The following is a 25,698-nucleotide window of genomic DNA, read 5'->3' as shown; positions in this document are numbered from 1 at the left end:
GGGGAGGGTTCGGAGGCGGGGCCTGCGGACAGGCGGGCGCCGCACTCGCCCAGAGTCCTGAAGCCCCAGGGCCGATAGGGCCCGTCGTGAGCGTGGCGGGTGTGGAGACTTGCGGAATTGAGCCGGCCGCCATTTGACTGAGGCCGGACCCAGGCCAAGTGTGGGTCCGGGGCGGCCCAGGAGTTGTCCACCCAGCAAAGACAGAGGAAAGGAAGTGAGTGAGACACAGGGATGGGAGAGTCAGGCCGGGGAAACCGCCTGTGCAAAAACCCCCACGCTACTCCAAGCCGTTCCTCTGTCCCTACAGCCCCCACCCTAAACCACCCCCTCACCCTATGGACCGGGGCTGTGCCTTCTAACTGTCTCCCTGCTTCCTCTGCAGCCTCGAATTCGATGGCTCTCGCTCCTGGGCTCAACTCCCCGCAGCCCGAGTGAACGTCCTAAAATACCAACCCGATCTTTCCTCTCCAGATCATAAAACCTCTCTCCTCTCCCTCAGGGTAAAATACTCCATAATCAGGTTTATAGGATTCTACCAGATCCACCACCACCACCACCACCCCGCCCCTGGCCGAACGAAACCTGCTAGTTTCCTTGCCTTTGCGTGGGCCACTACCTGGCCAGGAACGCTTCACGCCCCTCCCACCGAATTCCAATCTATCCCTGGGCTTCCCTACCCATGAGCTGCTCTTTGACTAGTCGTTTTCCTGTCTTAACTATGGGCACGCTGAGGTCCAAGTGGCCCCTCAATTCGCCGCAGTATCCCCAAGACCCAAAATTGTCCACGTGTTTAAACTCCTAGAGGCTTAGTAAGGATTTTCCATTTTAAGTTGCCATTTACCAAGTACCTCCCAAGAGTCATGTCACGTTGGGCTCCCTGGGAGGAGTGCTCAGAGTAAGGTAAATGAACTGTAAGACAGGTGCCTGGGGAAATCTGGTTGAACCCCAGCCTCTTAGCCCCTGCTTATGTTTCAGATTCCTCTTCCTGAAATCTGAGGAAGAGGCCACCTTCCTGACCCCCTGGGGACAGCCTAGCCAGCTGTTGCAAACTTCATTTACCATAGCAGAAGGAACACTGACTTCTTAAGTGCCAGAAGCTTCCACATCAATTAATTCAGGTCTTCCCCCACCCACTTCCTTCATAAAGTAATTCATGTGGACATCCCCTCTTCATTACTAGAGCATGATATTTAAGAGTGCAGACTCTGAAGCCAGACTTCCTGGGGTTATGATTTACTAGTTGTGTGATCTTAGGTAAATTACTTAACTCCTCTATGCCTGTTTTCTCATATGTAAAAATTAGATTTATAAAAAACTTAGCTTTTATTATGTGCCAGCCACTATTCTGTAGGCTTTATAAATCATTTTTTAGGGAAGCCTGGGTGGGTGTCTGCCTTCAGCTTGGGTCATGATCCGTCCCCGCATCTGGCTCCCTGCTCCGCGGGGGGCCTACTTCTCCCTCTGCCTGTGCTCCCTCTGCCTACCCTGCTTGTGCGCGCTGACAAATAACATTTTTTAAAAATAATTTTAATTCATTTAACCCTCATAACAACACTATGAGGAGGTAGTGTTAGTATGATCCTCTTTTGGCAGATGGAGAAACTAAGACACAGCTCCCTCTCTCCCCCTCACCCATACTAAATGGCAAAGCAGGGATTCAAACCTGGGCCTGGGCCGTCTAGTTCTAGAGTCTGTACTTTTTTTTTTTTTTTAGATTTTATTTCTTTGAGAGAGAGAGAGAGACAGAGAGAGAGTGCAAGCATGAGTAGGGGAGAGTAGCAGAGGGAAAGAGAGAAGCAGACTTCCCACTGAGCAGGGTGCCTATTATAGGTCTCCATCCCAGGATCTGAGATCATGACCTGAGCCGAAGGCAGACACTTAACCGACTGAGCCACCCAGGCGTCCCTAGAGTGCTCTTAACCACTATACTGGTACCTACTTTGTAGGGTGGTTGTAGGATTAAATAAATCAATATGTGTAAACCACTGAGAATAATCCCTGGCCCATAGTAAGTACTATTTTACTTTTAGTTGTCGTTGTTACGATGATGATGATAAAGGGTAGTTGGAAGAAAGACAGGCAGGGACAAGGGGTCTCTGTCTTAAGAGTAAACTATCCTTAAAGGGAAAAAGACCCCATCCTGTTATTCCAGACTTTACCCAGTGCCCCAGCTTTAAGTTGGCCTACTGGGAAGACTTAACAACTTGTATGTGACAGAAAGGAAGGGAATGGCCTTGGGTATCCTAACCCAGGCCCAGGGGCCAGCTCAACAGTCAGCGGGATATTTAAACAAAGAGCTTGATCCAGTGGTGGCCTGCACCACATGGCATGTCTTAGGGCAGTGGCAGCTACCGCCTTCTTGATCCCCAAGGCTATGAAACACCACCCTGGAAGGAGCCCTCAACCCTTTTCCATGTGAACAACTATCTGATAGGTAGATGAGTTGCATGGACAGAAACTCTCCAAAAACTCATCAACTAATAAGGTAAATTAGTAAACAATTAGATCTATTAGGGTAAAGATAAAACTGTAGGTGCTGTGGGTGCCCACCCAAAAGGGTTACTGAAGGCTCTTTAGGCCTTGGTGATTTAGGAATTTGCAAGGCAGCCAACGTGGGGAATAGTACTTCAGGCAGAGGGAACAGCCAGTGCATGCCAGGGAGAAGAAATATTAGTTAAGTCCTCAGGGATTGGCAGTCATTTTTGACTCTTCTCACATCACTTACCTGATCCACCTGCAAATCGCATTGGCTCTACCCTCAACCTCTACCTTCAAAATATATCCAGGGGCAAGAGCACATAAAAAGATGCTCAATATCATATCATCAAGGATATAGAAATTAAAACCATCCAGTCATATGGAGCTGAGAAAAATGAGTGCATATGTCCACACAGAGATTTTTACATAGCTTTATTTGTTAATCGTCCCAAACTGGAAACAACCCAAATGTCCATCAACAGATGACTGGATAAACAAATAATAGATATAAAATAAATATATCCATACAGTGGAATACTACTCAATAAAAAGGAATTATGATACAATATGAATCTCAAAATAATTTTTCTGAAACAAGCCAGAGAGTGGATACTGTATGATATCATTTACATACAACTGTAGAAATTGCATAACAGAACCAATTAAAGTGAAAATGGCTACAGAAAAGGGATTACCAAGGGACACAAGGAATTTTGGAGGAGTGACTGATGTTCTATTTGTAAGATTCTAGGGGTCCCTCTTCGATCACTGGGAGAGGTGTGGGGAATCAACTCCCCCTGGGTTTGCCCAGATCATACCAACAACCCCTGCTGCGTCCTCATTTATGCACCTGCATAAGAATTTGATCTCTATTAGAAACCACCGAATCCAAATTTCTTGCGTTCCTGTAAGGGGGAGGAGACTCCGAGACGAGCGCCAGGGCCCTGGGCTGCTTTATACACACACCATGTCCAGCCTACACCCCTGACCTCTACCCTGGGCTTTCTGGGCATCAGCTTTCGCAAACTTAGCCTTCTTTTTCAATGTAGCCACTTGTCCAGGAAACAAGCAGAGAAGGACTCGCAGGTTACGGAGTTCCGACACAAATTCGGGGATGGGACCGCGGGGGACGCCAAACCCTTGTCCATTGGTGGTGGAAACCACCGCCACAGCCTGGCCAGGCCCCGCGGCCGCAGATGACACACGGCGGCATCATCACCCTCTTCTGTGAAGATGGAGGGAAAATCAGGCTTTGGAGTCCATCTGGCAGTCGGCCACCGCCGCTGTGATTCCGGACGAGCGACGCGACCTGTTTACAGAAGCCCTTCTCGTAAAGGGGGCCGCACAAAAGCCATCCGTTTCGGGCGCGGCGCGGAGCATCGCGGGAGTCGCGCCGCCTGACGTCACCAGGGGGCGGCAGACGGGCTGCTGGGCCGCGGAGCTGAGGCAGCCTTGCCCCGCCGCTATTCCTCGCGCGAGGTCCCGCTAGCGACGCGCCCTCGGAGCTGTCGTCGTTGGGAGGCTTCCCCAGACGCCTGCTGTTTCGGGTCGTGCAGAGGACGGGTGAAAGAAAGAAGCAGGGGTTGAGAGGGAGCGGGGCAGATAGGTGGTCGACCTCCGACATCATGGCGGACGGGGGTAGGCGTCCAGCAGTTGCTCCGGCCCAGAGCCCTGTTGACCCGCTCTGCCTCCAGCTGGCCCTGACTCCCCGAGTAGTTCGGCAGCGCTGGACAGGCTCCTGACGCTCCAAGTTTCCTTCGTGCAACCCGTAACCGTTTGCGACTCTACGAAGTTAATTTCTCTCCCAGATTAGGTTGTGAGCTGTAGGAGTAGAGCGCTAAGATAAAACGGTGGTGGGCTTCACGGTAAAATTTGGTATAAGCAAGATATATAATTATTTTCAAAGTAAATATTTCTTCCTGTCTCTTTAAGTCAGCGGAAGAAACTGATAACATTGGTTGCAGAAAGGGGAACTGAGTGGCTGAAGAGGGTAAAATTCTTTTCAATATCCGTCAGTTCCGTGCTTGGTGTTACCTAATTTTAAAAAATTTCATGACAGCATATATGTAGCGCTCTAGAACCTTTTAGGGAACAGAGTTTGAATAAAACCCCTCATACTTGGCTTTATAAACAAGAAGTTACCTAGCAAAAGCCACACCGTAGGTCTATGAATCATAAGAACCACAAATTTTCCTTCTTGGTCTTGGGGGGAGAGAGACCTTTGTTCCCAACACTTTAGCTCCCCTTTCTCATTATAGCTCCTCTTCGTTGTGACACTCAAGTTTCTCTGATCAGAGACGTATTTGAATTCAACAAATAAAATCTCCAACAGTTATTTTTATGCTGTTACCTGCTAGGACTGCTACCATCATTTTTTTTTTTAAGATTTTATTTATTTATTCATGAGAGACAGAGGGGGGTAGAGAGAGAGGCAGAGGGAGAAGCAGGCTCCCAAGGAGCAGGGAGCCCGATGTGGGACTCCATCCCAGGACCCTGGGATCATGACCCGAGCCAGAGGCAGACGCTTAACCATCTGAGCCACCGAGGCGCGCTGGTTCTGCAATCTTCTGTCTGGCTTTCAGGGTTCCCTAAAGCTGGTTCCCATTATATCCAGTACATTGCTGTGCATTTCCACATCAGCTGCCCCATTCAAGCAGGTACTGTCTCCCATTGTCCTTGGGACAGATGGTCATATTATAACCCAAATGATGACGGAATTCAGTGCTTCAAGAGCTCAGAGGAGGGTGACATAGTGTAGGTAGACACGACAGCCTCCAAATGGTTGTGTCCTGTGGACGGCTAGGAGATGAAGGGGTGAATGATCCATGTAAGGAAGATATCTGGTCTACCAGACCTTGTGGGTTGTTTTATATCCTGAGCTAGTCCAAAAGCTGAACAATATTCATAAGCTTGACAGTTATTTATGCCTTTGATAAAGGAGACTCAAAATCAGAACTAGAGTTCAAAGAAAAGACTTCAATGAAAGACTTTCATAAATTATAAAAGTAGGGATTCAGTCAGATTTAATTTTAAAAATGGAATGTATCTTACATAAGGATCTTGTTAGAAATGTTATATCTACCTGGGCACTACAGGAGATGCATAGACCTACAACTCATGGGGTAAAGAGTGTATAGACAATTTTGATAAGGAGTTGAAGAATTCAAAAATAGTTTACAAAGAGAATCAGGAGGCAGAAGATGCTTCAAGAGGCAAGGTCCTCAGAAATTGTTCTGGAATGCTGGTTCACTTGTATCAATGTCATGTTCCTGGATAAGGGAGTAAGACACAGAATTTTAATATTTCAGTACGAAATGTGAACTCTGGTGTTTTGCACTTTGATTAAGATTCTGAATCATTAACTGGGACACAGGTATTCTCTGGCTTGAAGGCTGAATCCAGCTGAAGGATCAAGTTTTCACTATCAGGACACGGCTTTTGACTACTGCCCACCATCCACAAGGAGAGGGGAGCAGATGCAGTTGAAGGCACCAATGCAAAGACCACAGCAGACTACTTACCTTGGCCCTGGGGGCCTGTCTCTGCCCTGCCAGCAACGTGAGTGCTGTTGAGAACCCACCTGAGCCCCATCCCACATTTCAGTGCTCCAGCAGTTAAATCAACTCCCTTCTGGGTTCCCTTCACGCCATTTGTCTCAGAGCACTGTAATTACCCATATAGTATTCCTGTCTCCCTCCACAGCACGTGGCTCGGAAAGAGACAGCAAAGGCCGCATTCATCTTGTTCACTATAACAGCCCCAACATCTAGCACCATTGAGCATCAGCAGAGCCAGCCCCTGCCAGTAGAGAATCTAACCTTTGCACTCAACATCTAAACTCCTAAGCATGTACGTATGTATGTATGTACATAAAATGAATGAATGGCAATATATACATATGCACACACCCACATCTATGTATATGAAAATGGTCTCTTCTCTTCATACTGTTTTATGACCCTTCCCCCCGCAACCCCATTTACTATATCCTGAATGTCTTCCAAGTCCTTAAACATTCTTCTATAAACATTTTTTTCTTCTAAACATTTTAATCCTATGGATGTACCCTAGGTACTTAACCAGTTCCCTACTGATGAAGATTCTTCTTCTATTAAAACAATGCTACCCTGAGCATCCTGGTTGGTAAATCTATACACGTTCAGGATTATATTACTAAGACAAATTCTGAGGATTAGAATTACTGTGTCAAAGGTATATACATTTTGGGGGCTTTTGAACAATATTATAAAACAGATCTCCAGAAAAGTGGGACAAATTTATTCTCCCATCAGTAGTATATAAATGCCCATTTACCAATAGTGGCTGAACATTTAATTTTAGACATCTCATCAGGAGATAAGACAAAATGAAGACCAAGCATAATTTTAAAGTCCTTGGTCCTCAGTCCAGAGAATGATGATTTCCGACATAAGGTGCTGACCTCGTGGCGGCTTCTCTAACCTTTGCTCAGGTCTCTCTAACCACACTGACACTGCTGCTATGCCGCAAATATGCCAGGCAAAGCGCAGCCTCAGGGACTTTGCACAGGTCTTCCCTCTGTCTGGGACACTTGTCTCCCAGCTAGCTATCTGCATGGCGAAATCCCTCAACACCTTCAGGTCTTTGCTCCAATGTCACCTTTGTAGTGAGACCTACCCTACTAACCACCCTCCCTATTTAATACTGCCACATTCAGCACACTTGATCCCTGCCCTACCTTTTTTATACCATCATCTTGTAGCATACTATGCTTAGTCTACTGTCTAGCTCCTCCAGCTAGAACAGAAGTTCCATAAGTGCAGGGATCGTTGTCTGTTTTACCTAGTAGATGCTTAATAAATCCTTGTGGAATGAATAAATAAAACACGAGAAGTCCAGTTTAGGGAAGATACCAGTACTCAAAGGGCTCCCACTTCAGTGGGATTTCTAGGCTCTACCTGGTTCAATTTCTTGAACTCCACCACTTGGAAGAAGATGTGCTCAAGGATATGTTTGGCATCCTGTTGGTCCTTTGGTAGTTTATTGGTTACTCCAAGAATGTCACCACATTTTCTGACATAGAATTCCAGGTCTTCTTCGGTACCTAAGCACAGTTGGGGCAGTCAGATGAACACTTATCTCCTTTCCTTCCCCAAGTACAAACTTAGTGTGGTTTAGGTATCCCCTTGTCAGATTCCTTTACCTCTCAAGATCACTCACCTTTTCCTAGGGTAATGTGACCACAGGACTTAAACAAACTAAAGAGATCTCCGATGTGCTGCTTTTATAAATTAAGACAAAAGTGTGACACTTCTAATTGAAATAAAGCTGGACTGGTTCTGACTCTCCTACTCCCAGAGCCAGCATTCCTACATTAAAAAGAACAGGAAGAACTAGTAGGAAATCAAATTACCATTCTCTGAATACAGCAAGGACCATTATGAGAAGGGCATATGGGTATTTTAAATAGCACTTATTACAGCAATATTACAGAAAAGGAAATTAAGAAAAAATCACTCATAATTCCATCCATAACACATCTCTGTGCAGCCATCCCCAGCAGCCCGATATCAAGGATGGATAGTTATTACAGCCCTTCTTACACTAGACTATAATTCCTTTCTTTGTTTCCCCTTCTGAATGTACATTTTTAAAAATTATGGAAGTGTAAATTTTTATTAAAATATTCAAACCATACAGCTGCAAAATTCTCTTGCTCTAAACTATCCTCACCAATACCACCTAAGATAATTACTGCCATGTGCCCTTGTGTATTTACATATGTGTAAACAATTGGGATCAAACTACAATAGCTCTGTAAGTTGCTTTCATCATTTAACGAGGTACCGTGGACATGTCATATGAAAGCTTATGCTCTGTATCTTTCTTTTAACAGATGTTAACTATAATATTCCACTGTATTTCATATTTTTTAAAACAGATCCCTCTACTGATGGGATTTTTTTTAATGCTTTTTAAGCTACAATTAATATATCTGTAGCTATATTTTTTTGTTTCACATTTCTACAAGGATTTCTATAGGATAAATTGCTAGAAACAGAAATGCTGAATCAAAGCATCTGACCCTTCACAGGTCTGTCATTCCTACTGGACCAATCACTGTGTCTTGCTAATTTTTGATTGCTCAGCACCTCCCACAATGCCTGACACAGAAGAGAGAAGCAGTGAACAGTTCACACTGAACTGTTTTCATTTTTGCATACTCCTTCCTGGTCTTTGGGCACATACAGATGTTTTCACATAGTTAGGAACCTACTGAACATGCAACTTTCTATCTTGCCTTTCTTCACTTAGGATTCTCAGTTAAGTTCTATCAGTGTCACTTCCTGGACTTTGGAGACCTTTTTTATAATGACATGTTGTCCCATCAAATGAATGTGACACAATTTACTACCATTGCCCTGCTAGTGAACACTGAGTCCAATTGTTTAAATAATTTTTATTCCCAATCTTAAAAATAAATAAAATAGCAGTCATCTGTGTACCTTCACTTATCTCCTTAGATTAGATTCCCAGGAATATAATGCCTCAAAATGGATGGGTAATTTTATGCCCTTGAGCACATGTGTGCAGGCCCATTTGCTTTGCTGGAGGCAGGGTATCTCAGGAGGAGCAGTGAGTTCAGAGGCAGGAGAACCACTCACCATGCAGCTGTGTGGCCTGGGGCCTCACGTCCTCATCCACATGTCAAGGCGGGCACACATAACTCCTTCCAGGATCCCTTCCAGTTTGAAGTCTCTCTAATTCTTTTGGCCCTGACTGAGGTTTCTTATTTAACTGCTCCTATGACCAATGACCTAGATCTGCTAAGTGGCAGCCAGGATCAGAATCCATCCTCTGGTTACTCAATAGGTCAGAACTAAAGACCTATGGGGATTAAAGCTGAGACCTTGGCTTCTGCTTTGCACCATGTTCTAGGTCACTGAATTAACTGGTCCAAGAGAAATGATCGACATCACTTAACGTGAAACAAACAAACTGTCATTTTACGCTGCCATTCATGTTTTGTTCTCCCTGAACAAACTCTAGCTTTCTCTCATGGCAAATCTCAGAAGTTCACAATTAAGTAAAACTTACAAAAGAAAACAAACATTTCTCCAAACTTACACTTATTGGTAATCTGAGCAAGGCGGGCCTTCTCAGAAGAGAACGTCTCATCTAAGTCAAATAGCTCCAGCGGAGGAGGTGGTAATTCCCTGAAACTGGGAGGGAAAACCTAAAAGGAAATAAGGTCTTTCATGAAAGAACATATGCAAAGCCATAACTGGCAGTGATAAGATGGAAGGAAAATGAGAAGCCAACTCCCAGCTCTTCCCTGGGATGAACCACCCAGATGCCCACTACCGCCTTCTGCCCTAACCCATTAGACATAGCAAGCGAGATGACTAGTCCAATGTAAAAAGACAAGCAGAGCCAGCACTAAACTAAAACACCCCTAAACCGATCAAACTGACATACCAGTGCCCATTAACTTGTGCAAGGATGAAAGCTTGGGGCTGATTAGGCTTATTTGCGTTGAACATTTGACTGTACAATGTGTTTCTCATTTACCCATGAGTTTATTAGGGACAGAAATTGGGGAAGCAGATACATAGATTCATGTAGAAAGTGGTAAACCGAGGGGGGCGGAGCAAGATGGCGGAGGAGTAGGAGACCTGGATTTCCTCTGGTCTCAGGAATTCAGCTGAATAGGGATCAAACCATTCTGAACACCTACGAACTCAACAGGAGATCGAAGATAAGAAGAGTAACAACACTCTGAACAGAAAAGCGACCACTTTCTGGAAGGTAGGACTTGCGGAGAAGTGAATCCAAGGCGATATTCAGGAGGATAGACGGCGGGGGAGAGGGCCTCCGATGGCCGCTTCTGGCAAGTGATAGAGCCGCGGAGCACAAAATCGGACCTTTTTTTTTTCTTTAAAGATTTTATTTATTTGAGAAAGAGAGAACGACAGATAGAAAGCACGAGAGGGAAGAGGGTCAGAGGGAGAAGCAGACTCCCCGCTGAGCAGGAAGCCCGATGTGGGACTCGATCCCGGGACTCCAGGATCATGACCTGAGCCGAAGGCAGTCGCTTAACCAACTGAGCCACCCAGGCACCCAAAATTGGACCTTTTAGAAGTTGGCTCCGCTGAGGGACGTCACACTACAGTGGCTAAGCGGGGGGTGGAATCCTCCCGGGACAGTATGGTCTCAGGACCCTCGGGGTCACAGAAAGACGGGGTTGCCTGAGTGCAGCAGAGCTCCCAGGTGTCGGAGCGGGGAAGCTGGCTGCAGAGACGGAGCCGAAGCGCGGGCTCTCAGCTCGGGGTTGCCATAAACTGTGATCCGCGGCCCAGTCGGGCCACTGCTCCTCCAGCAGGGACCCAACAAGCGGCAGAGCTGGGGAGACTCCCCTTTCTCCCCTGGGAGGAGCGGTGCGGAAGCGCACCGCAGGGATCTGCTGGGTTTGGAGCCTCCACACGGGGTTGGGTGCCAGACATAAAAACGCTCGATCACAGGCCGGGTGAGCATGGAGTGCGGCCGGAGACTGGGGAGACGGGAGTGACTGCTTTTCTCTGGGGGCACACTGAGGAGTGGGGCCCCGAGTTCTCAGCTCCTCCGAGTGGAGATTGGGAGGCCACCATTTTCACCCTGGTCCTCCGAAGCTGTACTGAGAGCTTGCAGGGAACAAAAGCTCCTGAGAGCAAACCCAAGCAGATTGCTTAGCCCGGACGACAAGGGCGGGGCAATTCCGCCTCCGGCAAAGACATTCGGGAACCACAGCAACAGGCCCCTCCCCCAGAAGATCAGCAGGAACAGCCAGCCAAGACCAAGTTTACCGATCAAGGAGAACGGGAGAACTCCAGCGCTAGGGGAATACTGCACATAGAATTCATGGCTTTTTTACCATAATTCATTAGTTTTTCAAAGTTAATTTTTTTAACTGCTTTTTTTTTGAATTTTTCTTTTTCCCTTTTTCAAACATCTTATCAATCCCCTTTTTGAAAAAACATTTTTTATTTTTCATTTTTAGAGTAATATTTTTATCCCTTCATAATAGTTACCCTTATTTTATAGTAGTTACCTTCATAGTAGTTACCCTTATTTTTGGCATATATATATAAGTTGTTCTCTCTTTAAAATTTTGAGATACAATTTCTTCTAACAGATAAAAATATACCCTAAATCACTAGTGTATGGCTTTGTTCTATTCTCCTGCCTGATCACATTCTCTTTTTTTTTTCTTTTTTCTTTTTCTTTTTAAATCTTCTTTTTAAAAACTTCTTATCTTATATATTCCTTTTATAAAATCTTTTATAATTTTCATCTTTACAGTCATCTGCCATCTCTTCATTGTATCAACTCTTATTTTGTACATTTCTTCCTTTAAAATTTTAGCAGGCACTTTCCTCTAACAGACCAAATTATGCCCAAAAGCTAGTGTGTGGCACTGATCTATGCACTAGCCTGATCATATTTGATCATATTCTGTTTTTTTTTTGTTTTGTTCTGTTTTTGTTTGTTTTTGTCTTTTTCTTTTTCCTTTTTTTTTTTCTCTTCTTTCTTTCCCTTTCTTGTTCTCTGGTTTCAGGTCTTTTCTGATTTGTATAAAGTATATTTGCTGGAGACGTTGTTAACCTTTTAGCATTCTGTTCTCTCATTCATCTGTTCTCCTCTGGACAAAATGACAAGACGAAGAAAATCACCTCAGCAAAAAGAACAAGAGGTAGTACCGTCAGCCAGAGACCTACTCAATACTGACATTAGTACGATGTCAGACCTAGAGTTCAGAATCATGACTTTAAAGATACTAGCTGGGCTTGAAAAAAGCGTGGAACTTATTAGAGAAACCCTTTCTGGAGAAATAAAAGAACTAAAATCTAACCAAGTCGAAATCAAAAAGGCTATTAATGAGGTGCAATCAAAAATGGGGGCACTAACAGCTAGGATAAATGAGGCAGAAGAGAGAATCAGCGATACAGAAGACAAAATGATGGAAAATAAAGAGGCTGAGAATAAGAGAGATAAACAACTACAGGATCACGAGGGCAGAATTCGAGAGATAAGCGATACGATAAAACGAAACAACATTAGAATAATTGGGATCACAGAAGAAGAAAGAGAGAGGGGCAGAAGGTATATTGGAGCAAATTATAGCAGAGAACTTCCCTAATGTGGGAAAGGAAACAGGCATCAAAATCCAGGAGGCACAGAGAACCCCTCTCAAAATCAATAAAAATAGGTCAACACCCCGACATCTAATACTAAAACTTACGAGTCTCAGAGACAAAGAGAAAATCCTGAAAGCAGCTCGGGAGAAGAGATATGTAACCTACAATGGTAGAAACATTAGATTGGCAACAGACCTATCCACAGAGACCTGGCAGGCCAGAAAGGACTGGCATGAGATCTTCAGAGCACTAAACGAGAAAAATATGCAGCCAAGAATACTATATCCAGCTAGGCTGTCATTGAAAATAGAAGGAGAGATAAAAAGCTTCCAGAACAAACAAAAACTAAAGGAATTTGCAAACACAAAACCAGCCCTACAAGAAATATTGAAAGAGGTCCTCTAGGCAAAAAGAGAGCCTAAAAGCAGCACAGATCAGAAAGGAACACAGACAATATACAGTAACAGTCACCTTACAGGCAATACAATGGCACTAAATTCATACCTTTCAATAGTTACCCTGAATGTAAATGGGCTCAAGGCCCCAATCAAAAGACACAGGCTATCAGATTGGATTAAAAAACAAGACCCATCAATATGCTGTCTGCAAGAGACTCATTTTAGACCCAAAGACACCCCCAGATTGAAAGTGAGGGGGTGGAAAACCATTTACCGTGCTAATGGACACCAAAAGAAAGCTGGGGTGGCAATCCTTATATCACACAAATGAGATTTTAAAACAGACTTTAATAAGAGATGAAGAAGGACACTATATCCTACTTAAAGGGTCTATCCAACAAGAAGATCTAAGAATTGTAAATATCTATGCCCCTAACGTGGGAGCAGCCAATTATATAAGGCAATTAATAACAAAAGCGAAGAAACACATTGACAACGATACAATAATAGTGGGGGACTTTAACAGCCCCCTAACTGAAATGGACAGATCATCTAAGCAAAAGATCAACAAGGAAATAAAGACTTTAAATGAAACACTGGACCAAATGGACTTCACAGACATATTCAGAACATTCCATCCCAAAGCAACGGAATACACATTCTTCTCGATTGCCCATGGAACATTCTCCAGAATTGATCACATCCTAGGTCACAAATAAGGTCACAAATCAGGTCTCAACCGGTACCAAAAGATTGGGATCATTCCCTGCATATTTTCAGACCACAATGCTTTGAAACTAGAACTCAATCACAAGAGGAAAGTCGGAAAGAACTCAAATACATGGAGGCTAAAGAGCATCCTACTAAAGAATGAATGGGTCAACCAGGAAATTAAAGAAGAATTAAAAAAATTCATGGAAACCAATGAAAAGGAAACCACAACTGTTCAAAATCTTTGGGATACAGCAAAGGCAGTCCTGAGAGGAAAGTATATAGCAATACAAGCCTTTCTCAAGAAACAAGAAAGGTCTCAAATACACAACCTAACCCTACACCTAAAGGAGCTGGAGAAAGAACAGCAAATAAAGCCTAAACCCAGCAGGAGAAGAGAAATCATAAAGATCAGAGCAGAAATCAATGAACTAGAAACCAAAAGAACAGTAGAACAGATCAACGAAACTAGGAGCTGGTTCTCTGAAAGAATTAACAAGATTGATAAACCCCTGGCCAGACTTATCCAAAAGAAAAGAAAAAGGACCCAAATCCACAAAATCATGAATGAAAGAGGAGAGATCACAACCAACACCAAAGAAATACAAACAATTATAAGAACATATTATGAGCACCTCTATGCCAGCAAATTAGATAACCTGGAAGAAATGGGTGCATTCCTAGAGATGTATCAACTACCAAAATTGAACCAGGAAGAAATAGAAAACCTGAACAGACCTATAACGACTAAGGAATTGAAGCAGTCATCAAAAATCTCCCAACAAACAAAAGCCCAGGGCCAGATGGCTTCCCAGGGGAATTCTATCAGACATTTAAAGAAGAATTAATACCTATTCTCCTGAAACTATTCCAAAAAACAGAAATGGAAGGAAAACTTCCAAACTCATTTTATGAGGCCACCATTACCTTGATCCCAAAACCAGGCAAAGACCCCATCAAAAAGGAGAATTACAGACCAATATCCTTGATGAACATGGATGCAAAAATTCTCACCAAAATACTAGCCAATAGGGTTCAACAGTACATTAAAAGGATTAGTCACCATGACCAAGTGGGATTTGTCCCTGGGCTGCAAGGCTGGTTCAACATCCGCAAACCAATCAACGTGATACAATACATTAACAAAAGAAAGAACAGGGGCGCCTGGGTGGCTCAGTTGGTTAAGCGACTGCCTTCGGCTCAGGTCATGATCCTGGAGTCCCGGGATCGAGTCCCGCATCGGGCTCCCTGCTCAGCAGGGAGTCTGCTTCTCCCTCTGACCCTCTTCCCTCTCGTGCTATCTCTCATTCTCTCTCTCTCAAATAAATAAAAATTTTAAAAAATCTAAAAAAATAAAAAAAAAACAAAAGAAAGAACAAGAATCATATGATCCTCTCAATAGATGCAGAAAAAGCATTTGACAAAGTACAGCATCCTTTCTTGATCAAAACTCTTCAGAGTATAGGGATAGAGGGTACATACCTAAATATCACAAAAGCCATCTATGAAAAACCTACAGCAAATATCATTCTCAATGGGGAAAAGCTGAGAGCTTTTCCCCTAAGGTCAGGAACGCAGCAGGGATGTCCACTCTCACCACTGCTATTCAACATAGTATTAGAAGTCCTAGCCACAGCCATCAGACAACAAAAAGAAATCAAAGGCATCCAAATCGGCAAAGAGGAAGTCAAACTCTCACTCTTTGCAAATGATATGATACTGTATGTGGAAAACCCAAAAGACTCCACCCCAAAACTGCTAGAACTCATACAGGAATTCAGTCAAGTAGCAGGATAGAAAATCAATGAACAGAAATCAGTGGCATTCCTATACACCAACAACAAGACAGAAGAGAGACAAATCAAGGAGTCGATCCCATTTACAACTGCACCCAAAACCATAAGATACCTAGGAATCAATTTAACCAAAGAGGCAAAGGATCTGTACTCAGAAAACTATAAAATACTCAGGAAAGAAATTGAAGAAGACACAAAGAAATGGAAAAACGTTCCATGCTCATGGATTGGAAGAACAAACATTGTGAAGATGTCAGTGCTACCTAGAGAAATCTACACATTCAATGCAATCCCCATCAAAATACCATCCACCTTTTTCAAAGAAATGGAACAAATAATCCTAAAATTTGTATGGAACCAGAAGAGACCCCGAATAGCCAGAGGAATATTGAAAAAGCAAAGCAAAGCTGGCGGCATCACAATTCCGGACTTCCAGCTCTATTACAAAGCTGTCATCATCAAGACAGTATGGTACTGGCACAAAAAGACACATAGATCAATGGAACAGAATCGAGAGCCCGGAAATGGACCCTCAACTCTATGGTCAACTCATCTTTGACAAAGCAGGAAAGAATGTCCAATGGAAAAAAGACAGTCTCTTCAACAAATGGTGTTGGGAAAATTGGACAGCCACATGCAGAAGAATGAAACTGGACCACTTCCTTACACCACACACAAAAATAGACTCCAAATGGTTGAAAGACCTCAACGTGAGACAGGAGTCCATCAAAATCCTAAAGGAGAACACAGGCAGCAACCTATTCCACCTCAGCCACAGCAACTTCTTCCTAGAAACATCACCAAAGGCACGGGAAGCCAGGGCAAAAATGAACTATTGGGATATCATCAAGATAAAAAGCTTTTGCACAGCAAAAGAAACAGTCCACAAAACCAAAAGACAACCGACAGAATGGGAGAAAATATTTGCAAATGACATATCAGATAAAGGGTTAGTATCCAAAATCTATAAAGAACTTATCAAACTCAACACCCAAAGAACAAATAATTCAATCAAGAAATGGGCAGAAGACATGAACAGACATTTTTCCAAAGAAGACATCCAAATGGCCAACAGGCACATGAAAAAGTGCTCAACATCACTCGGCATCAGGGAAACCCAAATCAAAACCTCAATGAAATACCACCTCACACACGTCAGAATGGCTAAAATTAACAAGTCAGGAAACGACAGATGTTGGCGGGGATGCGGAGAAAGGGGAACCCTCCTACACTGTTGGTGGGAATGCAAGCTGGAGCAGCCACTCTGGATAACAGTATGGAGGTTCCTCAAAAAGTTGAAAATAGAGCTACCATACGATCCAGCAACTGCACTACTGGGTATTTACCACAAAGATACAAATGTAGGGATCTGAAGGGGTACGTGCACCCCGATGTTTATAGCAGCAATGTCCACAATAGCCAAACTGTGTAAAGAGTCAAGATGTCCATGGACAGATGAATGGATAAAGAAGATGTGGTATATATACAGAATGGAATATTATGCAGCCATCAAAAGGAATGAGATCTTGCCATTTGCAACGACGTGGATGGAACTGGAGGGTGTTATGCTGAGTGAAATAAGGCAATCAGAGAAAGATATGTATCATAGAACCTCACTGATATGAGGAATTCTTAATCTCAGGAAACAAACTAAGTGTTACTGGAGTGGTGGGGGGTGGGAGGGATGGGGTGCCTGGGTGATAGACATTGGGGAGGGTATGTGCTATGGTGAGTGCTGTGAATTGTACAGGACTGATGAATCACGGATCTGTACTTCTGAAACAAATAATGCAATATATGTTAAGAAAAAAAAAAGAAGATAGCAGGAGGGGAAGAATGAAGGGGAGTAAGTCGGAGGGGGAGACGAACCATTAGAGACAATGAACTCTGAAAAACAAACTGAGGGTTCTAGAGGGGAGGGGGGTGGGGGGATGGGTTAGCCTGGTGATGGGTATTAAAGAGGGCACATTCTGCGTGGAGCACTGGGTGTTATGCACAAACAATGAATCATGGAACACTACATCAAAAAGTAATGATGTAATGTATGGTGATTAACATAACAATAAAAATTATTAAAAAAAAATAAAGTGCTAAACCTGGAGTCAGAATTCGCACGTATGAGCCAGTGGTGTGCTGAGAAATGTTTCACTACCAGCTTTCAAGACAACAGAACACACACAGGTATGCCTTGTAGCCTTTGTCATTTTCTGCAGTGGAAATACTCCCACCATGGCCAATTTCAAGCTACCAAAATGAAGCAAAGTAGTTCATAACATTCCAGAATGTGGTGGGATAGGATGGTTTTGAAGGCAAGGTGAGTTCCTGCTGGACTGGAATGTTCAAAGTCACCTGTGAACAGCTGCCCCTCCGGCCCCCCAGGGCGCTATGAATCTGTGCCATGAACCTGAGCACCTATTGCCTGGAAAGGTGCAGTGCAAAGCATTTCCTCCTTTTCACCAATTACTTCTGTCATATATGCCCTCCAACTACACAAGATGGGAAATGCTTAACAGCCCCCAAAGTCCACACCCTTGATCTCTCGGTTGGGAGCTACAGCAATGGAAGGCCTTACGGAATACTAATGGTCTGGTCTCTGCATGTTCAGAGCCAGAGAAACGTGACTTTGTGAGAACTGCCATAACATAAGGTGTACATATCCACATCTGATGGCCTAGTTGGCAAGGTAAGGGCAAAGAGCGGGATTCTGTAGCAGGATCCCCCAAGCACACCTACTCACCGCTGGCTGAAGGGCTGGCAGCGGCGTCTCAAACTGAGGCTGGATGAGCTGGAGAGGTTCATGTTTCACATTTAGCTGTTCGTGGGCCCTGTGTTAATAAGACAAAAAAGCAAGGATCAACGTGAGACACTGTGGCAAAGCGCCATCTAACTGACCACTCTGTGCTCTTCTCCATCAAATCAGGCGGTTCAACACTTTTGTAGAAAAACACACAAAATGCATTGTTATAGGTAATATAATGATCCCTTTGTGAATCTTCTCTACTGTATCGTATGGTATTGACTATATTGAGAACTGAAAGGGAAAGTTCTTTCAAGTTTCGTATCAGGATTCTCCTAAACAGGCTTTTTATTTTTACCCAGTGGACAATGTGAATCTTGTAACTCACTGTTTCCTTGTTTTTACAACCAAGAGACAGGAGTCAAATCTAAAGTTGGCTTCTGGCAACTGAACAGATCTGTACAGTATACACTTCTTTCTTTCTTTCTTTTAATTAATTAATTTATTTATTTTTAGTAATCTCAACACCCAACATGGTGCTCACGACCCCGAGATCAAGAGTCACATGCTCTTCCGACCGAGCTGTCCCTTAATATACACTCCTGTGTGCTCATTCACTCAGCAAGTATTTACTGAATATGTACCAGTTTTATACACTAGGAGAACAGCAACCGTGAAAACAAGAGACCAAGGCAGCCTCCTGAACTTACATTCTGCATGAGGAGAGACACACAATAAACAAAACCTAAGATGCCAGGTATCAATATGTATTGAGAAGAGAAACAAACCAGGAGAGAGGGACAGAGACAGGGAGGAGGCATGGGGTACAGCCTGTCAGAGAAGCCCTGAGTGAAAGGGAGGGAGAAGTCATGTACTTACTTTCACAAGTATCCCAGGAAGAGGCAAGCGCAAGGAGAGCAGGAATAAGGGTGCGAGGGGTTTTCACAGGACCTGGGGCAGCCAGCGTGGCCACAGCAGGGGGAGAGTGCTAGTGAGGAGTTCAGAGTCAAGTGCTGATCTTACCCCTGTGTTTCTTTTTGATTGTGGCTTCCCCTCTGCCTCCATTCTCTCAAACTTTGCTTTTATCCTTTTGTACTGCACATAATTTTGTAAGTGGGCTGAACTCCTCTGGGAATGAGGCAAATTAAAATATACTCACCTAATTTAAACTATATACACATCTGTGACCTTTTAAAATTAAGTGAACAAGCAAATGCCAAAGGGTGGTAGACAAAGTTCATGCCTGCTTCTGTGGATGGGTGATTTTAGAAAGGAAAGAGGTCTGTGACTGAAGAAAGGCACTTAGCTGAGCTTATTGCCATCACCTCCTCACTATTCCCAGGTGCCTGGGGAGAAGCTTTCCTGGCAATGCAGAAGATCCCTATGGAGAGAAGAGAGTACCTGTTGCATATCACATATTATGCCTGACTCTGTGCTAGGCACTTAAACTTATTTCACTTAATGCTCAAAACAACCCTGGACAGAGGGTATAATCTTTTACAAAGAGGAAGCAGAGGTATAGAGATGAAATAGCTTCCCAGGGTCACGTGGTTAAGAAGGAACAAAGACAAGATTAGAACTCTGAGCTGGCCAATCCCTGCCAACCAGAGGCCCCAAGACTCAGTCTATACTGAAGGCAGAATGTCGTTAAGGGCAGTATCCAAGCTAAAGGTCCCACCACTGGCACACAAAGAATCCTGCTGCCAAGCCCTGGCCTCTGCCATCCCAGCCATGATTTTCTGCTTTCTGTCCCCACATGGTAGCCTCGGCTATACTGAAGCCCTGTGGGAACAATAAAACAAGTCCCATTTCCTCAACCCTTTCTTGCTCAGCTCACCGCCTACCCAAATTTTCCTCCACCTATTAGCCAACAGCAAGCGCGTACTTGATGAGGGTGGGGGATGGGTGGAGAAACGAATCTTAAAAAACCAAGAAAACCTAATTCAGAAAGCTATTTCCAGAACACTCTGGCCTGACCTGTGGCACTGCGTTTTTATCACCGTGTCTCAGTCCCCAACCCATCAGCCCGTGAACTCAGAATGCAGGGACTCCACACTGTCTCTATCTCACCCCCACACACATTGATAAATACCAAATGGACGAATGAAGTTACTTCAGAGCAACGTTCTACAGACTACATAAATATTTAAAAACTAATCGATTTTTTACTCAGAAAAAAAGACACTGCATTCAAAAGAGGTTACTAGCAGATATGAGAATACCTAGGAGCACCATATGGAAACTGGCCTGTAACTACTGTCCTTTGCTATGGTATGAACGATAAATACAATTAAAAGAGCGATCCAAGCTCCAAAATATCTACAATACTTGACTCTGCTGGCACTAAAATAACAGATGGTTCCAATCAATCCTGCATTCAATGCCAAAGCACAGTCACAATGGCCTGATCTAAACCACATCGGGAGAGAAGCAGACCAAACTAAAGGCAGAAGCTGGGTGGACTATAACTGGCTGGAGGAGCAGCCCCAGGTGCCTTTTGTTATTCTGAGAACAGTGCAAATGGCAGAGGAGGAGCCATGGGCCCACCTCCAGACCGCCCCCCCCCCCCCCCCCCCCCCCCCCGCCTTCTTTTGCCTTCCTTGGCTTCCCGGGACTCTGCTGAGGCTCACGCTCCCCTGCCCCTCCAGCTGCTTTTCCCCAGCTTGTCAAAGGCCCTCCTCTTCTCCTGCCTTGAATGCCAGGGCAGCTGTTAAGCCCTGTCTCTAGCCCAATTCCCGCTCCTCAAGTGCCTGCTGGAGAACACGGAGAACAGATTGTTGCAGGGCATTTCAGAGGGCCAAGTTTTCAACTATTAAGTTGGCCTTGTTCAAAGTCAAGGCTACATGCAGTTCAAAGGGCAATTAGGAATAAACTTCCCTACCTGGACACGCGTGCACGTGTGAACATGCGGGCTTTGCCCATAGAAGCTACATCGTTGCCCAACTGTCTCTCTGAACATCCCCGCCAGCTCCTGAACCCCTGATGGTGGAGCACCCAGCATCGTGCCAAGCAGACACAGGCCCCCCAAAAATGTTTGTTGAAATAACCAATGCCTAGCTAAAAGGGCCCCCCTTTCATAAAGCCTTCCCTGCTCACTGCAGTGAGTCAAATTCTCTCGCTTCATTATGCCCATGGCCTCCAGGTTTATATTTCACATTTGGCATTAATACAATAACTTCGCCTCACAGTCTCTGTCCGTCTCCTCCATAAAATCATTAACCTTGGACACAGTGCCTGGCACAGGAGGAGCTCAGTCAGTATTTGGGAAACTTGAACCTAAATACAGCAGTAGGAAGTCAGACACTCAGCCTTTGGTTTATTCAGATGTAGACCCTATGTCAGGCCAAAGATGCTGAAGAATGTTGGCCTCAGTCCCTGTCCCCGTCATTAGGAATGGACAACAATGACGAGCAGGCAACAGGGCAGGGAATCGAACAGGGAAAAGCCTTGGTCTGAAAGGCATTCAGGCTCCCACCTTGGGAGAAGACCTGACCCTCTCTAAACCAGTTTCCTCAGCTGGAAATCCAGCAGGTGATTCAGAGGACAAATGAAGTACGATGTGGAAGTAACAATGTGGGGTGCCTGCAGGGCACCTCGGCTACCCTACTCAGTTTACTGGGGTTCCTGGGGTATGGGACCCTCCCTGCTAAAACCAGGTAAGTCCCAGGCAAACCAGAACATGTCGGTCACCCCAAATGCCTGATACGGAGCCTAGAACACAACAGGCGACCGCAGTTTCCTCTCCATCTACCCCCACCCCAATTTTCCCAGCTGTCTTTGTCGGCCTCATCACAGACCTGAGAACATGTTTTGCATACCACATAGGCCATGAACCTAACTCCTGTCCCCAGGCTCAGGTTTTCAAACCACACACTCAGAATGGAGCGCAGGGCAGCTCCGAGAGCTACAGGTACTGACTTGATGACCTTGGGGAGGGAGGTGGTATCCAGCTGGTAAATGGACAGGTCGAAGAGGGTGGTAAAGTCTCTTGGGTTCTCATCGCCCTCCTGGAGACACACTCGAAGCCGCTCTGACAGGGTGGCTGTGTCGGGCAGCATCATGTAGTCAGAAATCTGAAAGCCACAAGAGGGTTCACACAGCACAGGGGAATAAGAATTTTCGTCTAAGTCTGCAGTATTTCTACTCTCTTATCAAGAGATTTCACTGTTCCTGGTCACTAACAACTAAACCTTAAATAAACCACTTCATGTGGAAAGAGGAACAAAAGTCACTTGGCTAAACCCCAGTGCTGGCTAAATCCAACTCCATAATTCCTCAGGCGGTACCGAACGCAGCTAGAGAGAAACAAGCATGCAGACCGGCCTCCTTTTAGTTTCATGATCACTGATCTTGAGTGGTCAGCAATCAACTGTATTTCTTTAATTCATTCACTTCCCACTGTCCTAAGCAATACCTTCCTTTTGTCACTTCAGCCAACTAAAACAATTTTCCCTTTCTTAATTTTAGCTGCTGACCTTATTTTCTATTTCAATGAGAAAATAGAAGCAATCATAAAAGACAGTCCACAAGCTCCCACTACAGCGGCTGTCCGTCCACCGGCATCTATAGGCCATATACTCGGCTTCCTCTGCTGTTACAGGTGTGAACAGCCAGGGACCCCGGCAGAGATGACCCTTGCACTCGGACGCTAGATCCCAGCCCTTCTCACCTAGCCAAGGACATGCTTCCAGCACTGCTGAGAGCCCTTAATGATGATACATGCTGAGTGCTGGTAACAGTGTAAGACCAGGAAAACCTAAACGTCCACCAATAGGAGACTGGTTAATATACTACAGTACAAACAATGAAAAATACTGTCTTAAAAAAAAAAAAACAAAAATCAAAAGAAAGCTCTATATGTATAAATAAGGAAACATCTCTTAAGACATATTGCTAATTTTTAAAAACTAGGTGGTGGTGAATACAGTGTGTATAGTACCATTTGTGTAAAACAAGGGGAAAGGAGATACATGCACATATTTACTTATATGTGTATAAAATATCCCTGGAAGAACATACAAGAAACAGCTAAGGCTGCTGTCACTGGGGAGGGGAACAAAGTGGTTGGACAAAGACAGGAGGGAAACTGTTCATTGTGTATGCTTTTGAATTCCAAACTGTGATTCTATTACCTACTCAAAAAGTACATTTAACTTTAAATAAATGCATGCTGGCAACAAAAAGTTTATTCCTAATTGCCCTCTGAGGTCCCCGCAACAATGTGTTCTATATTCTCCAGGGCCAGCACGGGAGGATGTGCCTGAGCATTACAGAAACAAGCCTAGACAAACAGGCTCACTTTTTCTATATCCCAGGAGTCAAAAAACTCCCTAATCTTCAAACTTATTTTTTTTTTAGATAAGGAACAGGAGAGGAACATAAATAAATAACTACTTTTCCCTACAGTCTTTGTCTGTGTTAGAGGCTTCACCCCGCAAACAGGATGGGGATTGAAAGTGAGAGCAATCACAGAGGCACTGACCGCATCAGGACACGCACCCAAACGCAGCAGGAAGATGGGTAAGGGCCCAGCAATCCCAAAGGTCCTGAGGCTGGTTCGCATCTCTGCACGGAGACCTGCTACACAATCCTAGTTCAGGAAACTATCAAGGCCTTCGATGTCCAGACAGAAACATAAGAGGACTCCCAAGATCACTGGTTTTCATGACTTCCTGGCAGATTTGGAGGTTAAAACTTGTCATGGAAATCCCCTCAGCTCTTTATTGAGCTACCATTTTATTAAGTATCATTTGAAACTGAACTGTTATTTGGGTTTGAAACCCACTCCAACATAAGATTTGATCCAAAATCCCAGGAAGTTTGGATATTCAGAATTTCTTACTTTGCAGTGTTACTGGGTCCAGAATTTTACTTTCCAAAGCCTTACAACACAAAGGACATTTGCACCAGGTCTCCTGTGCAGAAATACACGAAACCACGGGATTTTAGAGAAAGGCCACGGCGACACCATCTTCCTCTGGTGCCCTATTGACATGGCCCTCCAGAACCAGTCCGGTGTCACAGGCAGTGCACAGTGAACAAGAGAGCAGTAGAGAAGGGATGGGCTCCAGAATCAGCCTTACATGGACATTAGTAATGGCTAGCCAGGTATCAATCTCAGTGGGGACCTTGAAGAACGTACTTACTTCCACTTCCTCAGCTAGGAAACAGGAATGACAGAAACTGAGTAAGAGCAAGGCGGCCGCACAGACCAGGATGCAGCTGCTTCCCTGGCCCCCCACACTCTAACTAGGACTGGCACCTGACCAAGTCACAATCCACTCAAGACTTGGGTCCTGTGAGATCTAAAAAGTGAATTCCTGACTGTCCTCCAATTCTTTTATTAGGAGGGCTTATATCACTTTTGGGGAGGTATTTAAACAAAATATCCATACATTTCATGTTTCCATATGGAAATATTTTAGACACAGGGCTCTCCTGTTTCCTAACCCAAGTCAGCCCTTGGGAGGCCACACACTCAGCTGAGGGAGGAAGCAGACAGTAGGCCGCCATTTCTGACCATCTTCTCGCCCACTTCCTGCTACCTACCCACAGCCAGGAAATCATTTCCCTGACACTTCAGAGTTTAAGAAACAGAGAAGCAGGGTGCCTGGGTGGCTCAGTCAGTTGAGCGTCTCCACAACTCGGGTTGTGGTCTCAAGATCTGCGTGGGTTCTGTGCTCAGTGGGGAGTCTGCTTGGGACTCTCTCTCTCCCTCTGCCCCTCCTGCCTGTGCAATCTCTCTCTCTCTCTGAGAATAAATAATAAAGGAATAATATGAAAAATAAATCTTAGAAAAATAAATGAATGAATAAACAAATAAATCTTAGGAAGGAAGGGAGGGAGGGAGGGAGGGTGGGAGGGAAGGAAGGAAGGAAGGGAAGGAAGGGAAGGAAGGGAAGAAGGAAGGAGGGAAGGAAGGAAGGGAAGGAAGGGAAGAAGGAAGGAGGGAAGGAAGGAGGGAAGGAAGGAAGGGAGGAAGGAAGGAAGGAAGGAAGGAAGGAAGGAAGGAAGGAAGGAAAGGAAGGAAGGAAAGGAAGGAAGGAAGGAAGGAAGGAAGGAAGGGAAGAAGGAAGGAGGGAAGGAAGGAAGGGAAGGAAGGAAAGGAAGGAAGGAAGGAAGGAAGGAAGGAAGGAAGGAAGGAAGGAAAGGAAGGAAGGAAGGAAGGAAGGAAGGAAGGAAGGAAGGAAGGAAGGAAGGAAGGAAGGAAAGGAAGGAAGGAAGGAAGGAAGGAAGGAAGGAAGGAAGGAAGGAAAGGAAGGAAGGAAAGGAAGGAAGGAAGGAAGGAAGGAAAGGAAGGAAGGAAAGGAAGGAAAGGAAGGAAGGAAGGAAGGAAGGAAGGAAGGAAAGGAAGGAAGGAAGGAAGGAAGGAAGGAAGGAAGGGAAGGAAGGAAGAAGGAAGGAGGGAAGGAAGGAAGGGAAGG

The 25,698-nt window shown here is 44.6% G+C and overlaps 1 protein-coding gene across 6 annotated transcripts in view; it reads right to left on the bottom strand.

Moving 5' to 3' along the window:
• Window positions 1-4,038: 4,038 nt before the first annotated feature.
• The window catches only part of IFT52 (intraflagellar transport 52), a 44,375-nt gene continuing 22,715 nt past the window's right edge, over window positions 4,039-25,698 (bottom strand). For 4 of the 6 annotated variants that reach the window (XM_027621972.1, XM_027621973.1, XM_027621975.1 and 1 more), the window contains 5 exons: window positions 22,193-22,347; window positions 18,275-18,362; window positions 9,586-9,694; window positions 7,416-7,561; window positions 4,039-5,747 (listed from right to left, as the gene is read on the bottom strand). In XM_027621972.1, coding sequence (XP_027477773.1) covers window positions 5,700-5,747; window positions 7,416-7,561; window positions 9,586-9,694; window positions 18,275-18,362; window positions 22,193-22,347 — 546 coding nt within the window. In that variant the 3' untranslated portion in view covers window positions 4,039-5,699. The remainder of the gene's footprint in view (window positions 5,748-7,415; window positions 7,562-9,585; window positions 9,695-18,274; window positions 18,363-22,192; window positions 22,348-25,698) is intronic. The other 2 variants (XR_003524643.1, XM_027621974.1) reach the window with 2 other exon arrangements.

The sequence above is a fragment of the Zalophus californianus genome, chromosome 8, assembly GCF_009762305.2.
Source record: "Zalophus californianus isolate mZalCal1 chromosome 8, mZalCal1.pri.v2, whole genome shotgun sequence".
NCBI classification, from domain to species: Eukaryota; Metazoa; Chordata; class Mammalia; order Carnivora; family Otariidae; genus Zalophus; species Zalophus californianus.
Note: the sequence above shows the minus strand (reverse complement) of the source record. Positions and strands in the feature narration are given on the sequence as shown.